The 21,630-nt window shown below is 38.1% G+C and overlaps 3 protein-coding genes across 3 annotated transcripts; all 3 read left to right on the top strand.

Moving 5' to 3' along the window:
- On the top strand, positions 11,577-11,996 carry LOC107620711 (formin-like protein 14). Its single transcript, XM_016322837.1, has one exon. The coding sequence runs from the start codon at positions 11,577-11,579 to the stop codon at positions 11,994-11,996; it is 420 nt and encodes a 139-aa protein (XP_016178323.1).
- Positions 13,085-13,831, top strand: LOC107620710. The gene has a single exon (XM_016322836.1). The coding sequence runs from the start codon at positions 13,085-13,087 to the stop codon at positions 13,829-13,831; it is 747 nt and encodes a 248-aa protein (XP_016178322.1).
- LOC107620709 lies at positions 14,132-14,713 on the top strand. The gene has a single exon (XM_016322835.1). The coding sequence runs from the start codon at positions 14,132-14,134 to the stop codon at positions 14,711-14,713; it is 582 nt and encodes a 193-aa protein (XP_016178321.1).

The raw sequence follows: 21,630 nt of genomic DNA, 5'->3' as shown, positions 1-21,630 counted from the left end.
TACCTTTTACATCACCCTTGTTAGCCCCCTTGAGCCTTTAAATCCCCTTTTATTCTATAAACCACATTACTAGCCTTAAGCAGAAAAACAAAATAAAAAATCCCAAGTTGAATCCTTAGTTAGCTTAAGATAGAAATTGTGTATGGTTTACATGTGGGAAACCTATTGGGAACATGGATGATAAAAACAAAAGGTAGAAAAGTTGAAAAGAATAAAATAATTCAAAATAAAAGTTTTGGAAAGCATGCTCATGTAAAATCAAAATAATTGAATTACCATGTGCATTAAAAAAAAATTTAATTTTCGGTATGAAATAAAGCAATGCACATGGGATAAAAATAATAAATATTGAAATATGAGCATGTAACATCAAAAGTGGGAAAATATGGGAAAATAGGTAAAGAAGCTTTGCTTTACAAAGTATGTATGTTAGGTGAGATCTTAGACTAATTAAGGATTCATTTATTAGCTCACTTAGCCTTATACATATACCCTTACCTTTACCTTGGCCCCATTACAACCTTAACTAAAGACCTCATGACTTTTGTATGTCTATATTCTATAATTGTTGATTGGTTAGATGAAGAACAAAGTTATAGAAAGTAAGAATAAAAAGAAGAATAGAGTGATTAACCCAATAAACACTGAGTGACTAGAGAGTAAACACAAAATCCAGTGAGGGTTCAATAGCTCATTAACATATATCTCTGTTGAAATTATTAATTGTCTTACAAGTTTATAAAATGTTTTTCTCTCCCATTTTAATTGTAAAGGCACTTTATCAATTATCTAAGGTTTGGCTATATATATATATGACTCCTTGAGAATGTGAATTAATTCAACTACATGCAAGCTTTATATACATGTGAATAAAAATAAGAATTGCATGATGCATCATTCATTTAGGTAGTTGCATTTAGATTAGATTGCATTGCATGACATTCCACCACTTCAACCTAACATAACTCTTGGACTTAGCATGAGGACATGCTATTGTTTAAGTGTGGGGAGGTTGATAAACTCATATTTTATGATATATTTTGTACTTAATCTGAGTGATTTATTCAATCCTTCACCCACTTATTCATATTATTTGCATGGTTTTACTTTCCCTTCCTTAGTATGTAATGTATGTGAAAAACATGTTTCCTATGCTTTAAAATTAATTATTTTAATTACCTTTAATTCCATTCGATGCCGTGATTAGTGTGTTGAGTAGTTTCAGATCTTCTAAGGCATGAATGACTTAAAGGATGGAAAGGAAACATACAAAAATGGAAGGAAAGCACAAAACGGAGTTTTTGGAGAAATTGGAATCCACGCGATCGCATGGACGACGCGGACGCATGCCAAGCGCGAAGAAGCAGCGACGCGGCCGCATGACTGACGCGACCGCGCGCCTTAAGCAGAACACATATGACGCGGTCGCATGACTGACGCGACCGCGTGAAAAGGAAAACTCCGAATGATGCGACCGCGTGACCTACGCGGACGCGTGACAGAGGCCACACACCAGAAATTGCAGAAAATGCCCCCAGCGAATTCTGAAGCCCTTTTTGGCCCAAATCCAAGTCCAGAAGGCATAGACCAGAGGTTATGAAGTGAGGGAATGCATCTGTTCAAGGAGAGTCTCCACTTTAGTTAGTTTTCATGATTTAGATTTAGTTTTGAGAGAGGTTCTCTCCTCTCTCTTCTCTCTTTAGGATTAGGATTTAGAATTAGGATTTTATTCGCTTTCAGGATTATCTCTTTATCAGGTTCAATATTCCTTTTTATTTACTTTTGTAATTTAATTTATGAATTCTTCTATGTTACAGATTACTCTTTGAATTAATGTTAATTGAGGTATTTTAGTTTATTATTGCTTTTCTTTTATTTACATTATTGTTATTCCCATCTGAAGACATTTTTATTCCAGTAGATTTACTTTTCTCCTTTTGGTCTTGGTTAAGAAATCCGTAACTCAGGAGTTATCAAACTCAAACATGATTGATAATTGTTATCTTTGTTAATTGAATTGAACTTCAATAATCCCAATCTTTTCTTTGGAAATAAATAGGATTCGAAGATCAAACCAATTAATCCTTTGACCTTCCTTTATCTTAGTAAAGGTTAACAAAGTGGAATTAAGATTCAATTCTCATCATCATTGATAAGGATAGCTAGGATAGGACTTCTAATTTCTCATACCTTGCCAAAAGTTTATTTACAGTCATTTATTTATTTTACTTGCCATTTAAATTGCTTGTTCTTCATTTACTTTATTTGCTAATTAACGGAAGCTCAACAAATTGTAGGAGAATCTACACAGATCATAAGGGGAATCCTGATAGAAATTAAACCTGTTACTCATCAACACAAGAAGTAACAGTCTTCCTCTTGTCAGTTTTCTCTCTATCTTTCAAATATTCATTTCAATTTCTATACTTTGTTCCACTAGAAATAAGATTACTTCATGGCACAGTCACAATCTGATGAGCTTTATAGTTTGCACTTTTTCTTTCTTACTCATGCTAAAAAGATGTATCTGTTATTTTTATTTTTATTTTGAAGAGCTAGAAGGGTCTCTTGTTGGATTTTCGCTCTCAAGTTTTGTATACAACTTATCTATTTGTAGACATGAGTTTTAGACTTGAGTTCTGTTGGGTTTGAATCTTTCTTGTGTTTTAGACTGTAATAAGTGTAAGTATTGGCATAGAAGTTACATTTTCAGTATACAACTCATGCTAAATGAATGAAGTTCTTGTTTGAAATAAAAAAATTAAATTTGGATTCTAAATCTCATGTCATGCTATTTCAAGGTTCATTTACTGCTCTTCTACTGGTGTCTATCTCAAATCTGATCTATTGCCTCATGTTGAGGTCAGTTTACACTTTACAAACATTCTGTATTAGTGCAGGATCCAGAAAAGGGTAACACCTGAAGGATGTTAATTGAATACTAATACTTGTTAAGAAAAAATGATAGGTTGATGTAGTCGATCCAAAGAGCAGGCATAAGGGAAAGCTTGAGATAGAGAGCTTGCTGCAATCAAGAGGTGTTAACTGGACTTCATTAAGGCTCTCATTTCCAAGGTAGCATCCTCATCCTCCATATTTACTATTATTATTTAGTACTACTACAATACCCTGTATCTGATTTGCAACTTACAACTACATTTCGACTCCATTCTAGTGCTAAGTGCTAACTTACTTTAATTACAGTAATTAATTAATATTTAATTGTTAGTACTCCTTATATAATTGAGCTGTTCCATTTTCATTGCATATTATATATTATTTTTTGTGGTAATCAAAATTGCTTTTGTCATTTTATGGTTTGTATTTGGTTCTTCTTGTCTTGTGCACCCCGTTGGGCATGTGGGGGCACTCTGCCACTACTCATTCATTCAATCTAGTTGCACAATATAGGATAAAGTTCTACTCATCACGTGCATGACAACACCTTAACTGCAGTCGTGATTTTTTATGAGATTCCAAAAGATGTTAAAGAGGTTTTCTTAACGGGTGCTACTTCCAAGCTCGGCAGAGCTATTGCACTTTATCTCTGCCGAAAGAAAGTTAAAGTTCTGGTAATAAGCTTTTCTATTTATTCTCAATCTGTTACTGCCTCACATCTTACAATTTTCATTATTAGTGTTTTAAATATAGGAAAATTAAATTTCTAATATCAATATGTCATTAATTAGTTGTACCTCTTAGTAATCAAAGTATGGTAATTAAATAAAATGAAGTTATTAACATACATTCGCAAGAATTTGAGTATATATGTTTAGAGCAACGCTGATTGATTTTCATAATTTAGCACAATATAGGATATGCTAAGTTATATATTTTATATTTATTTTGTTAGTAAGTATATTTTATTAAAAAACATTCATAATATAGAAAAATAAATATATCTATCTTATAGAAAATAAATAGTATTTAAGTGTTATATACAAAAAATAAATATTTATGAAATGTGTTGAAATGAGGAGGAACTGAAACTGAAAGCTTTATTGACTACAAAGGATAAAAGCCTCTAGCTATATCCTCTTACATTTTTGCTCTTTATTCTTTCTTGATCTTGCCCCTTTTTTATTCTATCTTAATTTGTTTTTGAAATGGTTGAGACTAGTTGACAGTAAACACTTATATTTTACAAATCTTTTGGTGATTTACTCTTTTAAAGATTAATAATGAACTTTCTAACTACATTAATACACATGAATACATAAGCTGCTAGTTATTCTACTCTCTGGTCTTCACTGAAGTTGAAATTACTACAATGAGTTACTGGTGAAATTCAGTGTTCAATCTCCACTTGAATACTTGATCCTCTCAATTCTATAGAGAATTCTTACATGACTTAATAAAAAATATTAGCATGATGTACTTGTTGTTTTCCCTGTATTTGCCATTGATTACAATTTTCTGATAGCTTTGGCGAAGAATTAGTTGAGGAATCCAGAAATAGAAAGATTTCAAGTACTTTTACTATTTTTAATGCAATTTTTTTCTTATGGTTCCTTAATTAGTGCCATTAAGGGCACTAAAAAGATAACAAATAAAAAATAAATGTTATACCTCTGTAGAAGCTCATTATGCTGCTGTGTATGAGCTATAGAAAGTTTCTTCTCTGTAAGTGCTACAATTTACGGCCTCCTATGTCTAGCTAAGGGAATAAGTAGCATAAATTTTAGTTGGCCTCTTTCTCCCCTTTTATGATATATATATATATATATATATATATATATATATATATATATTTCAAACTAAAATATATACAAGAACATCAATGCATATGGTTTACACATGATTAATACATGAGTGTGTACCCAATTCCCAAGATTCTCAACATAATTACAAAAACACAATTTTATCTCTACCCAATGTTCCCAACTTTCCGAAATCAATTAATGAACACTCTCACTAGCCTTAAGCTAATCAAAGATCCAAACAACGGACATTTATTATTTTTCACTTAGGCTTGTAATGTGCTATCATTAAGAACAAATGGGTTAAGCATGAGCTCAAAATTGGCTAACAATGGAAGATAAAAGGTAGGATTTTTGGGTAAGTGAGCTATTTGAACAATGGCCTCAATCATATAAAAGCATGTGTACACAAAATAATGGACATAAAGAATCAAACAAACCAAAGATTACACTTATAGGAAGAGAATAATGCACACAAGAATGAAAATAAGTGGTCATATGATGTAACCACACAATTAGGCTCAAAACTCACATGCTTGTGTTCCTTGCTCAAAACATGATCCACAAAGTGTATAATTCAGGCAAGTCCTAAAAATATTTCAACCAATTGGAGTGGTGCCCTAGAAATGGAATTCCTGGAAATTTGTATCATATTGACTAAGCTTATTCTAATGCAAGGTTGTGATTTAGAAAACTAAAAAAAAAAAAATTCTTACCCCTTTTCCAATCAATGAGAATTTCATACGCAAAGGTGATCAACTAGGTTTCAACAATTCACAATGTGTTTTTCCAATTCACAACCAAAAACGCTAAAACAACTAAATGATAAAAATCCAACCAAAATATGGAATGTATACCATCTAAGGTGTAAAATGCGACAACAAAGATAAAGTAATCCCAAGATAACAAATATATACAATAGTCTCAAAGTGATCTTAAAGATAAAGCGCAAAATGAAATAAAGTAGCAAAAGCTAGAGGATAAATGTCTCAAAGTTCACCACACAAATGCTATCCACCGGTCACAAACGGTAACCTCCCCACACTTTAGGATGAAGCATCGTCCTCGATGCTACTGCTGAAGCATGGGCTGGGGTCAATAGTGGCGCCGGGCTGTGGCTCAGGCTCAGGCTGTGGCTGTGGCTGGGAGTCTTCAGGGGGAAGCTAAACCTCTGTGGTGGCCTATGTCTCTGGGGGTGCCTCCTGCTGAGTCGGCTCCTCAACATGCTCCTCCTCCTGATCCTGCTCATCGGAGACGGGAGAGTCTGGGAGCAGAGGTAGCTCAATATCCTGTGATACGAAGACCTGGTCTATGCATTTGAGACTTCGCATGATACGACACTCGCTGCACTCCATGAAGTGAAACAGGCGTTGTACAAGCAGGTATGTCGGCTCAGGTGCTGGTGGTGGTGGCAAGGGTGCTGCGGCTACTGAAGCAGAGGAGGGTCCTGCTGCTGTTGTGAAGGATGAAGGTTGAGTTGCCTCCACCACTACTCTAGCTCGAGAACGGTGTCTGGATAGAGGCTTATCGTGTACCCACCTACCCCACAGAATAGTAACCTCCTTATCGTCGTCATCTGGGGGTGGTGGTGTCACGTCATCGTCCTCCCATGGGACATCGGCTAGCTCAATCATGCTGGTGATCAATGTAGGAAATGGTAATAGGCCACGGATGTGCGCGTGCCACATGCTCTGCCTGATCAACCGGGGAAAGTCTACTTCTTTCCCCTCCATGACACAGCCAATCAGAACCAGCATATCCATCGGAATCTCTGAAAAGTGAGTGGTGGGCAGGATATAATGGGCGAATATATGCTGCCAAGTCCTAGCCTCTCTCGACAGATAAGTGAATAGCATCCCCTTAGGCTTCTTGTTGCCATAATCCATCACCCAAGGGGCATCCGGTGTGTCAATCATGCACTTCAGCACCTCATAATCAAAGGTCATGCAGTGGATAGCTACCTCTGCCTGCTGATAGGCGCATGTGTCATCTGTACGAGGGCGGCAAAGCAATGCCTCCCCCAATAGCTACCAGTTTCTTTTCAATGTTTAGATTCGTCTTCTGATATTTGGCGAAGCGAAGCTCACAGTAGAGATTGGGAAACTTGGTTGGGTCGGTGGATGGTAATAATTGATTCTCTTTTTCCACGTCATTTAGCGGATTCTTACCATAGTTGGCATAAGGGGAAGGGGTAGAGGCTTTGGAGCACTTCCTCTTCTTTGAGGCAGTAGCTATGGCTTTTCCTTTATCTGACATCCTGAAAAATAGATGTGATATGATATTAGCAACAAGCCAAGTAGATGTATAGCACTCAAGGTAAGACATACTCATGAAGTGAGTGAAGAAAAGAGAATTCTTGGAATGCAAGTAACAAAAATCAGAATTCAAACCAAGTCACAAACCAAGAATTCAAACCACAATTGCACAATGCTTTGTGTATTAAGCTCAAGAAACGTCATACCCAAAAGAATGATCAAAAGAGTTAAGTTGAAAACCAAAAGAAAAGTTAGTTGGTTAAACAAGTTAGAAGTTAGAAACTGGTTCAAAGGTTAGTGATATGACGGTTACTGGCTTAATTAAAAGAAGTGCACAAAGTATGAAAGCTAAGCATACTCATAATCATGAGGGACATTTAGTCATTGATGATGAAATACAAGATTGCAAAAGAAGTAATTTATTAAAAGTAAATCAATAATCAATGTAAAAGCCACTAGGTTCGCCTTAATTGGTGTTGGTAAAGTCAAAACATTGAAGAACAAGTTAATCAAGAAACATTCAACACCAAATCCAACGAGGCATAAAAGTCGCAAGTTGAAACAAGAATGGAAAACCCCATGATCTATGTGACTTAATGTGAATTAAGTATGAATAGAATGAACCAATTCAGCCACATGGATTTAAAACTTTCAATCTTGTGAGTTTGTGCAAAAGAGGCTCAAAAATCTTAAAAGAGATTCAAGTTATGCTCAATCTGAAAACTCACTCAAACTATTCAATGCATAGAAATAAATCACCATTATAAACAGGCAAAGAGTGTTATAAGCATGACCAAAACTTTGTAAACAAGTTCAAGAGGAGATTTCCAAACCCATTTAACAAACAGGATTCTTTGAGACACAGAAATCCGTCTTATAGAATTCTGTTGCATTGATGCCAGGGCATCTTGGCCAGTTTCACTGACCTTTTTCTTTGCTATTTTTGGGTAGTTTCATGCATTTTCTTAGTAAATAAGCAAGTTTTGGGTGAATATACACTTACATCTTGATTCAAGCAAACATTGTGAACTTTACATGATTTCATGAGAATTATGCTTGAATTGAATGATAAAATAGATGATGCATGATCTCATGACATGAAACAAAGCTTTGATGCACCTTGTTTGTTTGATTTCAAGACAAAGGAAGCAAGGAAGAGCCACGTTAGCAGCCACGTTAGTCTTACTAATGTGACTACTAACGTGGAAAGGGAGCAAGCTTGCAACGTTAGTGGTAAAGTTACCACCAATAACGCCTTCGAAAGCCATCATAACCCACGTTAGTTGCCACGTTAGTTACATTAACGTGGGAACTAATGTGGAAGGAAAAAGAAGCTCCAACATTAGTGGTAAAAGTAAGCACCACTAACGTTCCAAAAGGCCACACATAGACACGTTAAGAGTCACGTTAATCTAATTAACGTGAAATCTAACGTGGAGTAAGAAGAAATCGCTAACATTAGTGACACTCACCTTTTTCACTAACGCTGGATCAGGCCAAGATTGCCTACGTTAGTGGTCACGTTAAGACCACTAACATGAAGGGTAACGTGGAGCAAGGGATGATGTGCCAACGTTAGTGACACTAACCTTTGTCACTAACGTTGGAGATGGCAAGAATACCCATGTTAGTGGTCACGTTAATGCCATTAACGTGAAGTACTAACGTTGGAGAAAGTGGCATTTTGAAGCGTTAGTGACAAAGGTAAGTGTCACTAATGCTCTCGAAGCTTTGGCATGCCCACGTTAAGGGCCACGTTAGTTACACTAACGTGGATCATTAACGTGGAAGAGAGGGACCAGGAGCAATGTTATTGGTAAAAGTAAGTGCCAATAACGCTTGCGAAGGGCTAAGAGGCTATGTTAGTGGTTACGTTAGTACCACTAACGTTGAAGTTAACGTGGATCAACTAGTTTGGAACGTTAGTGACAAAGTTATCGTAACTAACGCTTTCGAACCCAAGTTTACACTTAACGTTAACGCCACTGACGTCCTAACTAACTTCCCATCATGCCTAACTCACATTCTTTCTGCAAGCAAAGCTGAGCCCACTAATGTAACGGCCTAGCCCCGAAGAAACGGCGCTTTTTCGGGATCAAACGGAATTTTTACAGAATTTTTAGGAATTTCTATGCATATAAGCACCTCCACTGCACAGGTGCTGCGTCATCAAGCTGTTGAGTCAGCAGCTTGATTGCACAGGACACCTCTCCTAATCTAAGTAGGCACGTCACAAAGAGTTGCGTTTTTGAGCCACTTCGGGCCCGAATTTCAAAATTCTGATTTCCGTGGTTAGTCTCTATGTGACGAGCCGGTAACGAATTTTGAGAGAAAAATTATATTAATATAATATTCATATATTATTATTTTATTCAGAATATTATATTATTATCTTCTCTACTGTGATTAATGTTGATCTATGTTTAGTAATATAATAACTGAACTTGAAATCTACCGGTAACGGATAATACCGGCATTCTTAGATGAACTTAGCACTGCTAATGCTTCATCATATATCTTTTATTCTCATGATTATCCAGTTACTAGTGTCATTTAAACTAAGTAACTTAATGTTTATCCATTAGTAGTGTAATTACTTAAGTTCTAATACATCTAGCTTTAGTAATTATCCTTTTCTGAGATATTTTGACAAGTAACTTTTGGATAATCATCATCCAAAAGCCACGGCCTCCCTAGGACAGCTTGGCTATCATTTTTGTTCTTGGAAAAGCTTAGAACACCATGAAAGAAAACCATGAAGCTTCCATGAACACCTGAGCTACTTTCTCCGTTCTTTCTCAAACCGAAACCCCTATCAAAAATCTAATCTTACCAAAGTGTTCACCTCTTCTTCCTCTTCATTTCTATGTCACTTTTCATGGAGTAAATCAAGGTATGAAGGCTGCTCCTCCTCCTTGAAGATTCGGCCATGGTGGTTCCTTAAGTTAATGATGTTTTCTTCATGTTCTTTCTTAGGATCTCTTATTCAATCACCAAAAGCTCCAAGAAAACGTGATTTCTAGTTACCTTAAAGTGAGGAAAACCTTCTTTTCATCATCATGAAGCTTCAGCCTTCATGGTTCATAAGATTCTAAAGTTGTTTTTGATGTTAAAATAGGCGTAAAAGTGCTTCTGGAAGCTTGTTTTTGGTGCAATCTCGGACAGCAGCAAAGGAGGTAAGGTTTGGTAAATTAATCAATGATTGACTGTATTCTTGAAGTGTTAAAGCAGATCTTGTTGCTTGAGATTTGATTTTGGGTGTTTGTGTGATGGTTTGATCATGGAAACTTGTTGTTTAATGCTTGAAAATCATGTTTATGATGGTGTGAAGTGGCTGTTGGTGCTTCTGGAAAACGTGACATTCCAGCCATGAAAATCATGATTTTTGATACTTATTTGATGTGTATTTGATGGCTGAAAAGTTTCTCTTTGGTTTGATAAAAATCGAGTTCAAATCGGTTTCCGAAAAGATTGAAAAAGTAGCTGAAAATCAAGTAGAAATCTGATGAACTTTTGGAAAAAAAATGTTTTTGGTTTTTGGAAAAACATGAAAACGTGTATTCAAGGAGTTTTGGGGTCAAAATTCAATTATTAAAAAGTTTGGGGTTGAAAATTAATTAATCAAAAGTTGAGGGGCTAAAGTGCAAATATTAAAAGTTATAGGGGTCAAAGTGCAATTTCCAAGAAGTCCAGGGGTCAAGATGCAATTTTTGAAACTTAAATAAAATATTATCATTTAATAATAAAATATTGATAAAATATTCTTGAAAGCCTCAGGAAGGCAAATTTGAGTCCAGAATTCTCTAATTTCCTTTACTAAACACCTAAGAAAAGGTATAAGAGAAGATATAGAGGTATATGAGGTAAAGAAACAAGATTTTGAATCCTGTGTTTAAGTTAAAAAGAAAAGGAGTTAAAAGTGATATAGCTGTGTACCTGACCTTACAGTGTAAACAGAGAATTGTAAAATGAGCTTTCTGTGATGTTGTAATGCTTGATTTATGATGATTGCTAAGTGATGGAAAGTATGGTTATATGTGAATTACGAGCCTTCGGGTAATGCTTGTGAATGTTGTGCGGGGACGCCCGTATTGTGATGTTGCTTCCCAGACAGGCTGCGGTAGAGTAGTACCAGCCCTGCAAGCTGAATGCTTGGCAGAAGCCTGACTCGCATACCTGCGGTATATTGAGATTTGAGCAAATACCAGCCCTGCATGTCGAGAGTACTTGGTAGAGGGTATGCGGTACTTAATCTGGGATTAAGTTCTGGGAAGGTCTTATCTGACCTGGAGGGTCGGATTGCGTCGGGTGCGGGTCGAAACCGACAAATGAGCTCATTACCTGCAGTAGGGACAGACATGCATCATACTTGTTTGTGCATTATTTCTTGTTCTATTCCTTGTTTGTTGGAGCATAACTGTGTGATTGCATATTAATGTGTGAATGTGCATTTATTTCCTATTTTTATCTCTTGTTCATGTGTTAGTTTATGTTGCTGTTATGTACATATTACTCTACATTTATTTATACTTCTATGACCACGGACATTATAAATGAAACTTAACTGTAAACCCCGACCTTACTAAGAACTCCCCAGTTCTTACCCCTTACACCTCTACAGATGGACACGGGAGTCCTATTCTACGAGATTGATCCACCGTACATCCACGAGGACTCGGTGCGTGGCGAGTATTACATCTACTGTGCGGTACCTCGTATCTGTAATTATGTAGTTCATGGTAGACCTTTCCAGTACCCTATTAGGACAACATACTTTAATCCTGATGCACCTTATGACTTTCCTTTATCTTGGTTACACCCCAGCGGACTTGGGATACCTCATCCTGAGGAGCAGATGCCACCTCTACCTGACCATCCTCCTCCACCTGAACCTCCTCTACCTGATGAGCTTATACCTGCCCAGCTTATCCATGAGGCACCTCCTGCACCTTTTGTCCTTGATGTGTGGGGTGTTCCTGTGTTGCCACCCGAGCTTGATCCTTTACCTGAGCCGATCGAGCCTCCTGTCTTTGATGAGTAGCAGGGACATGAGTATGATCAGATCATGGAGGCGCCACCTCCTTCTCCAGACTGTATTTTGTTTGGTAGCTATCCTTTTACAGTTCCTGTGGCCAGCAGTGGTTCCTCTGCTATCACTCCAGCAGAAGAAGAGGACGAGGAAGAAGAAGATCCAGAGGAAGATCCTAACTTCATAGTTATCTCCTCTGACAGCGATGACGATGAGCCAGGCGAGGCGCCAGCAGGCGAGCATCACCATTCGCCCGGTGATTTTCTGTGAGGTACTCTGGACCAGGATTGAGGAAACTTTTTGAGACGCCTAGTCTAACTTCAGTACATTAGAGTGTCTCCCTCACTTTTGTTAGCATGATTAGAGGGAATAGGCATATCATAGAGTTAGGCTAGCCTGGGTGCCAGCTTAGGGGCTTTTGGTCAGGCCAGGCCCTGGGGCGTCTTATGTACATATATGTATATACTATATGAGTCACTGACTTAGGGGTGCTGTACTATAGCTCTATGCTTATATAACTGAGCCACTTCTGTAACATGATGTATATTATAGTGTGTTATTCCATATTCTGTTATCTTTTGTCTTATGTATGTGAACGTTTAATTATCCCTTGATATATGGAAGGTATGCGACTTTAAATTATTCTTGTTAAAAAAAATTTACTTAAAAAATTCGCAGGGTTTTAACAACGTACATGCTTATATTTATTAATTAATAATACAAAAAGGAAAAACAAGTTGGTAACATTCGATTTCTAGTATGATCTAGACATGCTAGAAGTTGGGTCGTTACAATTTGGTATCAGAGCAGTTCTTCCTGTTAGAGCCTGGGGAATGGACTGAATCATGCTTTATTGCATGCTCTGTGGTGTGTCTCATGCTTATAGGGTATCTATGTGATATGTGTTGCATAAATGTCTTTGTGCTTTCATTCTGATAATGTTAACGCCCAACTTGAGGTATTAAGACTGATCACCTTGGTATTGATTGTTTGGTATGAACAGAATCAGGATGCCTCCACGGAGACGTAGCGATCGGGAAGGGTCTACTGTTAACAATCCGCCATGAAACGATGATAATCTGTTTGCTGCAATTCATGCTATGGCTGAAGCTGTGCGTGAAACGGCGACTGCTACTACCCGGACAGTTAACCGTCTGGGGGAACGTAATGGAGAGTGTAACAATGACCGTAATGGTGAGAATGGTGGGAACGGTGATGAAGATAACATGAATCAAGATAGGCCTATGACATTAGCTGCTTTCTTGAAAGTTAATCCACCGAAGTTCAAGGGTACGACTGTAGCAACTGAAGCTTATAATTGGTTTCGAGGCATAGAAAGGTCCTTGAGGGCACAGCATGTCCCGGAAGAACAGTATGTAGAATTTGCTACTTATATGTTGGAAGGGGATGCTCAGCACTGGTGGCAGGGCATTCAACGTTTACTGCAGCAAGATGAGGGTAATATTTTGTGGGATGTTTTCAAAGAAGAGTTCTATAAGAAGTACTTTCCTAGAGCTACTCGTGAGGCAAAGGAGATGGAGTTGATGCAGTTAAAACAGGGAAGTATGTCTGTTGCGGAGTATACAAGGAAGTTTGAAGATTTATGTCGTTTTTCCAAGGTTTGTCAAGGGAATCCAGCAGATTTCGAAGAGTGGAAATGTTTGAAATTTGAAGGGGGACTCCGTGAAGATTTGTTGAACTCAGTGGTTCCATTGGAAATACGGAATTTTGTGGAGTTGGTTAATAAGAGTCAGCTAGTAGAGGGCTGTGCTAAGAAGATAGCTGCAGCTCGGATGAATCGCCCAGGATCTTCTTTTCAGAATTATAATCGGTATTCAGCTCCTTAGGGAAGGAATTTTAAGCAGGGAGCAATGCCTTCACGAAGGTACAATCAGAATAGAAATGTTCATGCACGTCCTACAGGAGGGAATGGAGGAAGAATGAGACAGGATATGGGTAAGCGACCTCAGCAGGCGTAGATGCGACCAGTATGTAGGCAGTGCGGAAAGGAGCATGGAGGTAGACCTTGTCAGCTTACAGGCATTATCTGTTTTTCTTGTGGTCAGCCTGGACATATGGCTAAGGACTTTCCGAAGAAGCCAGTACAAGGAATAGATAGGCCGCGATAGCAAGGACGTGTGTTTGCTATGACTGCTGATGACGCAATGAAATCAGACTCCCTAATTCAAGGTCAGTGTTATGTCAAATCTCGACTCTTAACTGTACTGTATGACTCTGGTGCATCACATTCATTTATATCTGAGACTGTTGCGCATGAGTTGGGATTAGATTTCACCATGTTAGATTATAATCTAATTGTTCGTACACCCACATCTCAAAATGCCTTGACTAGTCAAGTATGTCAACAGGTGCCTTTTGTTATTGAGGCTAGGACTTTTATACATGACCTGATTTGTTTGCCTTTGTGTGGTTTAGATATTATCTTAGGTCTAGATTGGTTGTCTAAGAATCATGTTTTCCTTGATTGTTTTAAACGAATTGCTACATTTCCATCATCTGAAATACACACTGAACCAGTTAAGTCTTGTACTTTCTATTTGAATTCCCTAAGAGTTATTTCTAGTAATAGTGGGTTAGAGGGTTACGTTCTACTATCGGCTAGCTCAGAAACTAATGAACAAGACTTGGAGCAAATCCGAGTGGTGAAGGAGTTTCCTGATGTTTTTCTGGATGATATACCTGAGTTTCCACCTCAGAGAGAAATATAGTTTAGTATTGGTCTGGTTCCTGAAGCCGGACCAATTTCTATAGCACCGTATCGGATGTCACCATTGGAACTAGCAGAGTTAAAGAAGCAGTTGAATGAATTGCTGGGGAAAAAGTTTATTCGTCCGAGTGTATCACCATGGGGAGCTCCAGTGTTACTAGTAAAGAAGAAGGATGGTGGAATGAGGTTATGTGTGGATTATTGGCAATTGAACAATATCACAATCAAGAACAAGTATCTACTCCTAAGGATAGATGATCTGATGGACCAGTTGAGAGGTGCGACAGTATTCTCGAAGATTAATTTGCGATCAGATTACCATCAAATCCGGGTGAAGGAATCATATATACCTAAGATTGCCTTTCGAACTATGTACGGTCACTATGAGTATACGGTTATGTCCTTTGGACTGACTAATGCTCCTGCTGTATTCATGGATTATATGAATCGCATTTTTCGTCCGTATCTAGATCAGTTTGTGGTAGTCTTTATAGATGATATCCTCATCTATTCCAAGACAGAAGAAGAACATGAAGAGCATTTGAGGATTGTGTTGCAAATATTAAGAGCACGGAAGCTATATGCGAAGTTGTCGAAATGTGAGTTTTGGGCGACAGAAGTGACATTCTTGGGACATGTGATCACACGAGATGGAATAACTGTAGATCCTTTAAAGATCGAGGCCGTAGTACAATGGAAGCAACCCAAGACAGTTACAGAAGTTCGTAGTTTCTTGGGGTTAGCAGGATACTATCGGCGGTTTATCAAGGGTTTTTCACAGATAGCTTTAGCTTTGACTCGGCTTACTAGGAAGGAAGCTCCGTTTGAGTGGACAGAGAAGTGTGAAGAAAGCTTTGAAACTTTAAAGGAAAAGTTGATGACGGCGCCAGTTTTGGTGTTACCAGACCCACAGGAACCTTTTGAGGTGTATTGTGATGCTTCTTCTAAGGGACTTGGATGTGTATTGATGCAGCATAGGAATGTGGTAGCTTATGCTTCGAGACAACTAAGACCTTACGAAAGGAACTATCCGACACATGATTTGGAATTAGCAGCAGTGGTCTTTGCACTTAAGATTTGAAGGCACTATTTGTACGGAGCCCAATTTGAAGTCTTCTCTGATCATAAGAGTTTGAAGTATATCTTTGATCAGAAAGACCTTAATATGAGGCAGAGGCGATGGATGGAATTCTTAAAAGATTATGATTTTAAGTTGAGCTATCATCCTGGGAAGGCAAATGTAGTCACAGATGCTTTGAGTCGGAAGAGTTTGGGCATATCCTGGATGATGATTAAGGAAGAAGAAATGATCTCAGCCTTTGAAAACTTAAAATTAGGAATGAGAGAGACATCAAGAGGAGTTGTTATGGCGCGACTACAATTAACATCTGACTTTAAGATAGCTATTCAACAAGCTCAAGCCCAGAATTCAGGAATGCTGACATTGTTAACACGGATGAAGGCAGATCAGCCGGAAGAGGTACGCCAAGATAAAGAGGAAATATTGAGATATAGGAACAGAATTTGTGTACCTTGTCAGGAGGACTTGAGAAAGAACATTCTTACCGAAGCTCATGAAAGCAGATTTTCTATCCATCCCGGAACGACTAAAATGTACCAAGATCTGAAGAAGATGTTCTGGTGGCCAGGAATGAAGAAAGATATAGCAACGTATGTTTCAAAGTGTCTCACTTGCCAGAAGATTAAGGTGGAACATCAAAAACCACCTGGAACCCTACAACCATTGGAGATACTGCAATGGAAATGGGAAGAGATTACGATGGATTTTGTTATTGGGTTACCAAGAACCTCTGCCGGGCATGATGCAATTTGGGTAATTGTAGGTCGATTGACAAAATCAGCGCATTTTCTACCAATTCAAATTGGTCACAGCTTGGAGAAACTCGCCCGGTTATACATTCAGGAGATAATACGATTGCATGGAATACCTTCATCAATTGTGTCAGACAGAGATCCAAGGTTTACTTCTAGATTTTGGGGAGCTCTACAGAAAGCTTTTGGGACGAAGTTGCACTTAAGTACAGCATATCACCCACAGACTGATGGATAGACAGAACGAACAATTCGTACCTTGGAAGATATGTTGAGATCTTGCGTAATGGACCAACAGGGTAACTGGGACAAATACTTGCCATTGATTGAGTTTGCTTACAACAACAGTTATCAACAGAGTATCGGAATGACACCATATGAGGCCCTCTACGGAAGAAAGTGTAAATCACCATTATGCTGGTATGACAAGGAGGAAGGCAGGATTTTGGGGCCAGACTTGGTACAAGAAACTACCGAACGGATTAAGCACATTCGAGAGAAGATTCAAACTGCCCAAAGTCGACAAAAGAGCTATGCAGATATTAGGCGTAGGCCCTTAGAATTTAAGGAAGGTGAAGATATTTTCTTAAGAGTGACACCTATGACTGGAATAGGTAGAGCTCTTAGGACTAAGAAATTGAATCCACGATACTTAGGTCCTTTTCAAATTCTTAAAAGAGTCGGTCCAGTAGCATACCAAGTAGCTCTCCCTCCTTATTTGTCAAACCTTCATGATGTTTTTCATGTTTCACAACTATAAAAGTATAATCCCGACGAAAGCGACGTTTTACAACGAGAGACAGTACAGCTGCGAGCCGACTTGACATATCAAACCCTACCAGTCAGGATTGTGGAATAAAGTGACAAACAGCTTAGAGACAAGACAGTATCATTGGTTAAGGTAGCATGGGGACAAACTGGAACTGAAGAGTACACATGGGAGCTGGAAGACAAGATGAGAACAGACTACCCGTTTCTCTTTTCAGGTAATTGAAATTTTGAGGACAAAATTCTCTTTTAGGAGGGTAGAATGTAACGGCCTAGCCCCGAAAAAACGGCGCTTTTTCGGGATCAAACGGAATTTTTAGAGAATTTTTAGGAATTTCCATGCATATAAGCACTTCCACTGCACAGGTGCTGCGTCATCAAGCTGCTGAGTCAGCAGCTTGATTGCACAGGACACCTCTCCTAATCTAAGTAGGCACGTCACAAAGAGTTGCGTTTTTGAGCCACTTCGGGCCCGAATTTCAAAATTCTGATTTTCGTGGTTAGTCTCTATGTGACGAGCCGGTCACGAATTTCGAGAAAAAATTATATTAATATAATATTCATATATTATTATTTTATTTAGAATATTATATTATTATCTTCTCTACTGTGATTAATGTTGATCTATGTTTAGTAATATAATAACTGAGCTTGAAATCTATCGATAACGGATAATACCGGCATTCTTAGAAGAACTTAGCACTGCTAATGCTTCATCATATATCTTTTATTCTTATGATTATCCAGTTACTAGTGTCATTTACACTAAGTAACTTAATGTTTATCCATTAGTAGTGTAATTACTTAAGTTCTAATACATCTAGCATTAGTAATTATCCTTTTCTGAGATATTTTGACAAGTAACTTTTGGATAATCATCATCCAAAAGCCACGGCCTCCCTAGGACAGCTTGGCTATCATTTTTGTTCTTGGAAAAGCTTAGAACACCATGAAAGAAAACCATGAAGCTTCCATGAACACCTGAGCTACTTTCTCCGTTCTTTCTCAAACCGAAACCCCTATCAAAAATCTAATCTTACCAAAGTGTTCATATCTTCTTCCTCTTCATTTCTATGTCACTTTTCATGGAGTAAATCAAGGTATGAAGGCTGCTCCTCCTCCTTGAAGATTCGGCCATGGTGGTTCCTTAAGTTAATGATGTTTTCTTCATGTTCTTTCTTAGGATCTCTTATTCAATCACCAAAGCTCCAAGAAAACGTGATTTCTAGTTACCTTAAGGTGAGAAAAACCTTCTTTTCATCATCATGAAGCTTCAGCCTTCATGGTTCATAAGATTCTAAAGTTGTTTTTGATGTTACAATAGGCGTAAAAGTGCTTCTGGAAGCTTGTTTTTGGTGCAATCTCGGACAGCAGCAAAGCAGGTAAGGTTTGGTAAATTAATCAATGATTGGCTGTGTTCTTGAAGTGTTAAACCAGATCTTGTTGCTTGAAATTTGATTTTGGGTGTTTGTGTGATGGTTTGATCATGGAGACTTGTTGTTTAATGCTTGAAAATCATGTTTATGATGGTTTGAAGTGGCTGTTGGTGCTGCTGGAAAACGTGACATTTCAGCCATGAAAATCATGATTTTTGATGCTTATTTGATGTGTATTTGATGGCTGAAAAGTTTCTCTTTGGTTTGATAAAAATCGAGTTCAAATCGGTTTCCGAAAAGATTGAAAAACTAGCTGAAAATCAAGCAGAAATCTGATGAACTTTTGGAAAAAAAATGTTTTTGGTTTTTGGAAAAACATGAAAACGTCTATTCAAGGAGTTTTGGGGTTAAAATGCAATTATTAAAAAGTTTGGGGTTGAAAATTAATTAATCAAAAGTTGAGGGGCTAAAGTGCAAATATTAAAGTTATAGGGGTCAAAGTGCAATTTCCAAGAAGTCCGGGGGTCAAGATGCAATTTTTGAAAGTTAAATAAAATATTATTATTTTAATAATAAAATATTAATATATTATTTTATTAATAATATTATTTTATTAATAATATTATTTTAATAACAATATTATTTTATTAATAATAATAAAATATTGATAAAAAGACAGTTTTCCCTGAAAGCCTCAGGAACGCAGATTTGAGTCCAGAATTCTCTAATTTCCTTTACTAAACACCTAAGAAAAGGTATAAGAGAAGATATAGAGGTATATGAGGTAAAGAAACAAGATTTTAAAACCTGTGTTTAAGTTAGAAAGAAAAGGAGTTAAAAGTGATATAACTGTGTACCTGACCTTACAGAGTAAACAGAGAATTGTAAAATGAGCTTTCTGTGATGTTGTAATGCTTGATTTATGATGATTGCTAAGTGATGGAAAGTATGGTTATATGTGAATTATGAGCCTTCGGGCAATGCTTGTGAATGTTGTGCGAGGACGCCCGTATTGTGATGTTGCTTCCCAGACAGGCTGCGGTAGAGTAGTACCAGCCCTGCAAGCTGAATGCTTGGTAGAGGCCTGACTCGCATACCTGCGGTATATTGAGATTTGAGCAAATACCAGCCTTGCAAGTCGAGAGTACTTGGTAGAGGGTATGCGGTACTTAATCTGGGATTAAGTTCTGGGAAGGCCTTATCTGACCTGGAGGGTCGGATTGCGTCGGGTGCGGGTCGAAACCGACAAATGAGCTCATTACCTGCAGTAGGGACAGACATGCATCATACTTGTTTGTGCATTATTTCTTGTTCTATCTTGTGTTCTTGTTCTATTCCTTGTTTGTTGGAGCATAACTGTGTGATTGCATATTAATGTGTGAATGTGCATTTATTTCCTATTTTCTCTCTTGTTCATGTGTTACATATTACTCTACATTTATTTATACTTCTATGACCACGGACATTATAAATGAAACTTAACTGTAAACCCCGACCTTACTAAGAACTCCCCAGTTCTTACCCCTTACACCTCTACAGATGGACACGGGAGTCCTATTCTACAAGATTGATCCACCGTACATCCACGAGGACCCGGTGCGTGGCGAGTATTACATCTACTGTGCGGTACCTCGTATCTGTAATTATGTAGTTCGTGGTAGACCTTACCAGTACCATATTAGGACAACATACTTTAATCCTGATGCACCCTATGACTTTCCTTTATCTTGGTTACACTCCGGCGGACCTGGGATACCGCATCCTGAGGAGCAGATGCCACCTCCACCTGACCATCCTCCTCCACCTGAACCTCCTCTACCTGATGAGCCTATACCTGCCCAGCTTATCCATGAGGCACCTCCTGCACCTTTTGTCCTTGATGAGTGGGGTGTTCCTGTGTTGCCACCCGAGCTTGATCCTTTACCTGAGCCGATCGAGCCTCCTGTCTTTGATGAGCAGCAGGAACATGAGTATGATCAGATCATGGAGGCGCCACCTCCTTCTCCAGACTGTATTTTGTTTGGTAGCTATCCTTTTATAGTTCCTATGGCCAACAGTGGTTCCTCTGCTATCACTCCAGCAGAAGAAGAGGGCGAGGAAGAAGAATATCCAGAGGAAGATCCTAACTTCATAGTTATCTCTTCTGACAGCGATGACGATGAGCCAGGCGAGGCGCCAGCAGGCGAGCATCACCATTCGCCCGGTGATTTTCCGTGAGGTACTCTGGACCAGGATTGAGGAGACTTTTTGAGATGCCTAGTCTAACTTCAGTACATTAGAGTGTCTCCCTCACTTTTGTTAGCATGATTAGAGGGAATAGGCATATCATAGAGTTAGGCTAGCCTGGGTGCCAGCTTAGGGGCTTTTGGTCAGGCCAGGCCCTGGGGCGTCTTATGTACATATATGTATATACTATATGAGTCACTAACTTAGGGGTGCTGTACTATAGCTCTATGCTTATATAACTGAGCCACTTCTGTAACATGATGTATATTATAGTGTGTTGTTCCATATTCTGTTATCTTTTGTCTTATGTATGTGAACGTTTAATTATCCCTTGATATATGGAAGGTATGCGACTTTAAATTATTCTTGTTAAAAAAAATTTACTTGATAAATTCGCGGGGTTTTAACAACGTACAGGCTTATATTTATTAATTAATAATACAAAAAGGAAAAACAAGTTAGTAACATTCGATTTCTAGTATGATCTAGACATGCTAGAAGTTGGGTCGTTACAACTAAAGACTGTAACTACTTCAACTAAAGATCAAGGGCCCATATCTAAGACTTGAAGAGCTAACTAGAAGATCAGAAGAGTAGTATATATAGGGATAGTTTTGAATTAAAAAGGGACCTGGAACTTGAGAACTATACTTTGTATATTTTACTTTCTCTGCAATTTCTAGTTTAATTTCAGAATGCACTCTTCTCTATCATC

This window comes from Arachis ipaensis, chromosome B10 (genome assembly GCF_000816755.2).
Source record: "Arachis ipaensis cultivar K30076 chromosome B10, Araip1.1, whole genome shotgun sequence".
Taxonomy (NCBI): domain Eukaryota; kingdom Viridiplantae; phylum Streptophyta; class Magnoliopsida; order Fabales; family Fabaceae; genus Arachis; species Arachis ipaensis.
This window is presented reverse-complemented; position numbering and strand designations above follow the sequence as displayed.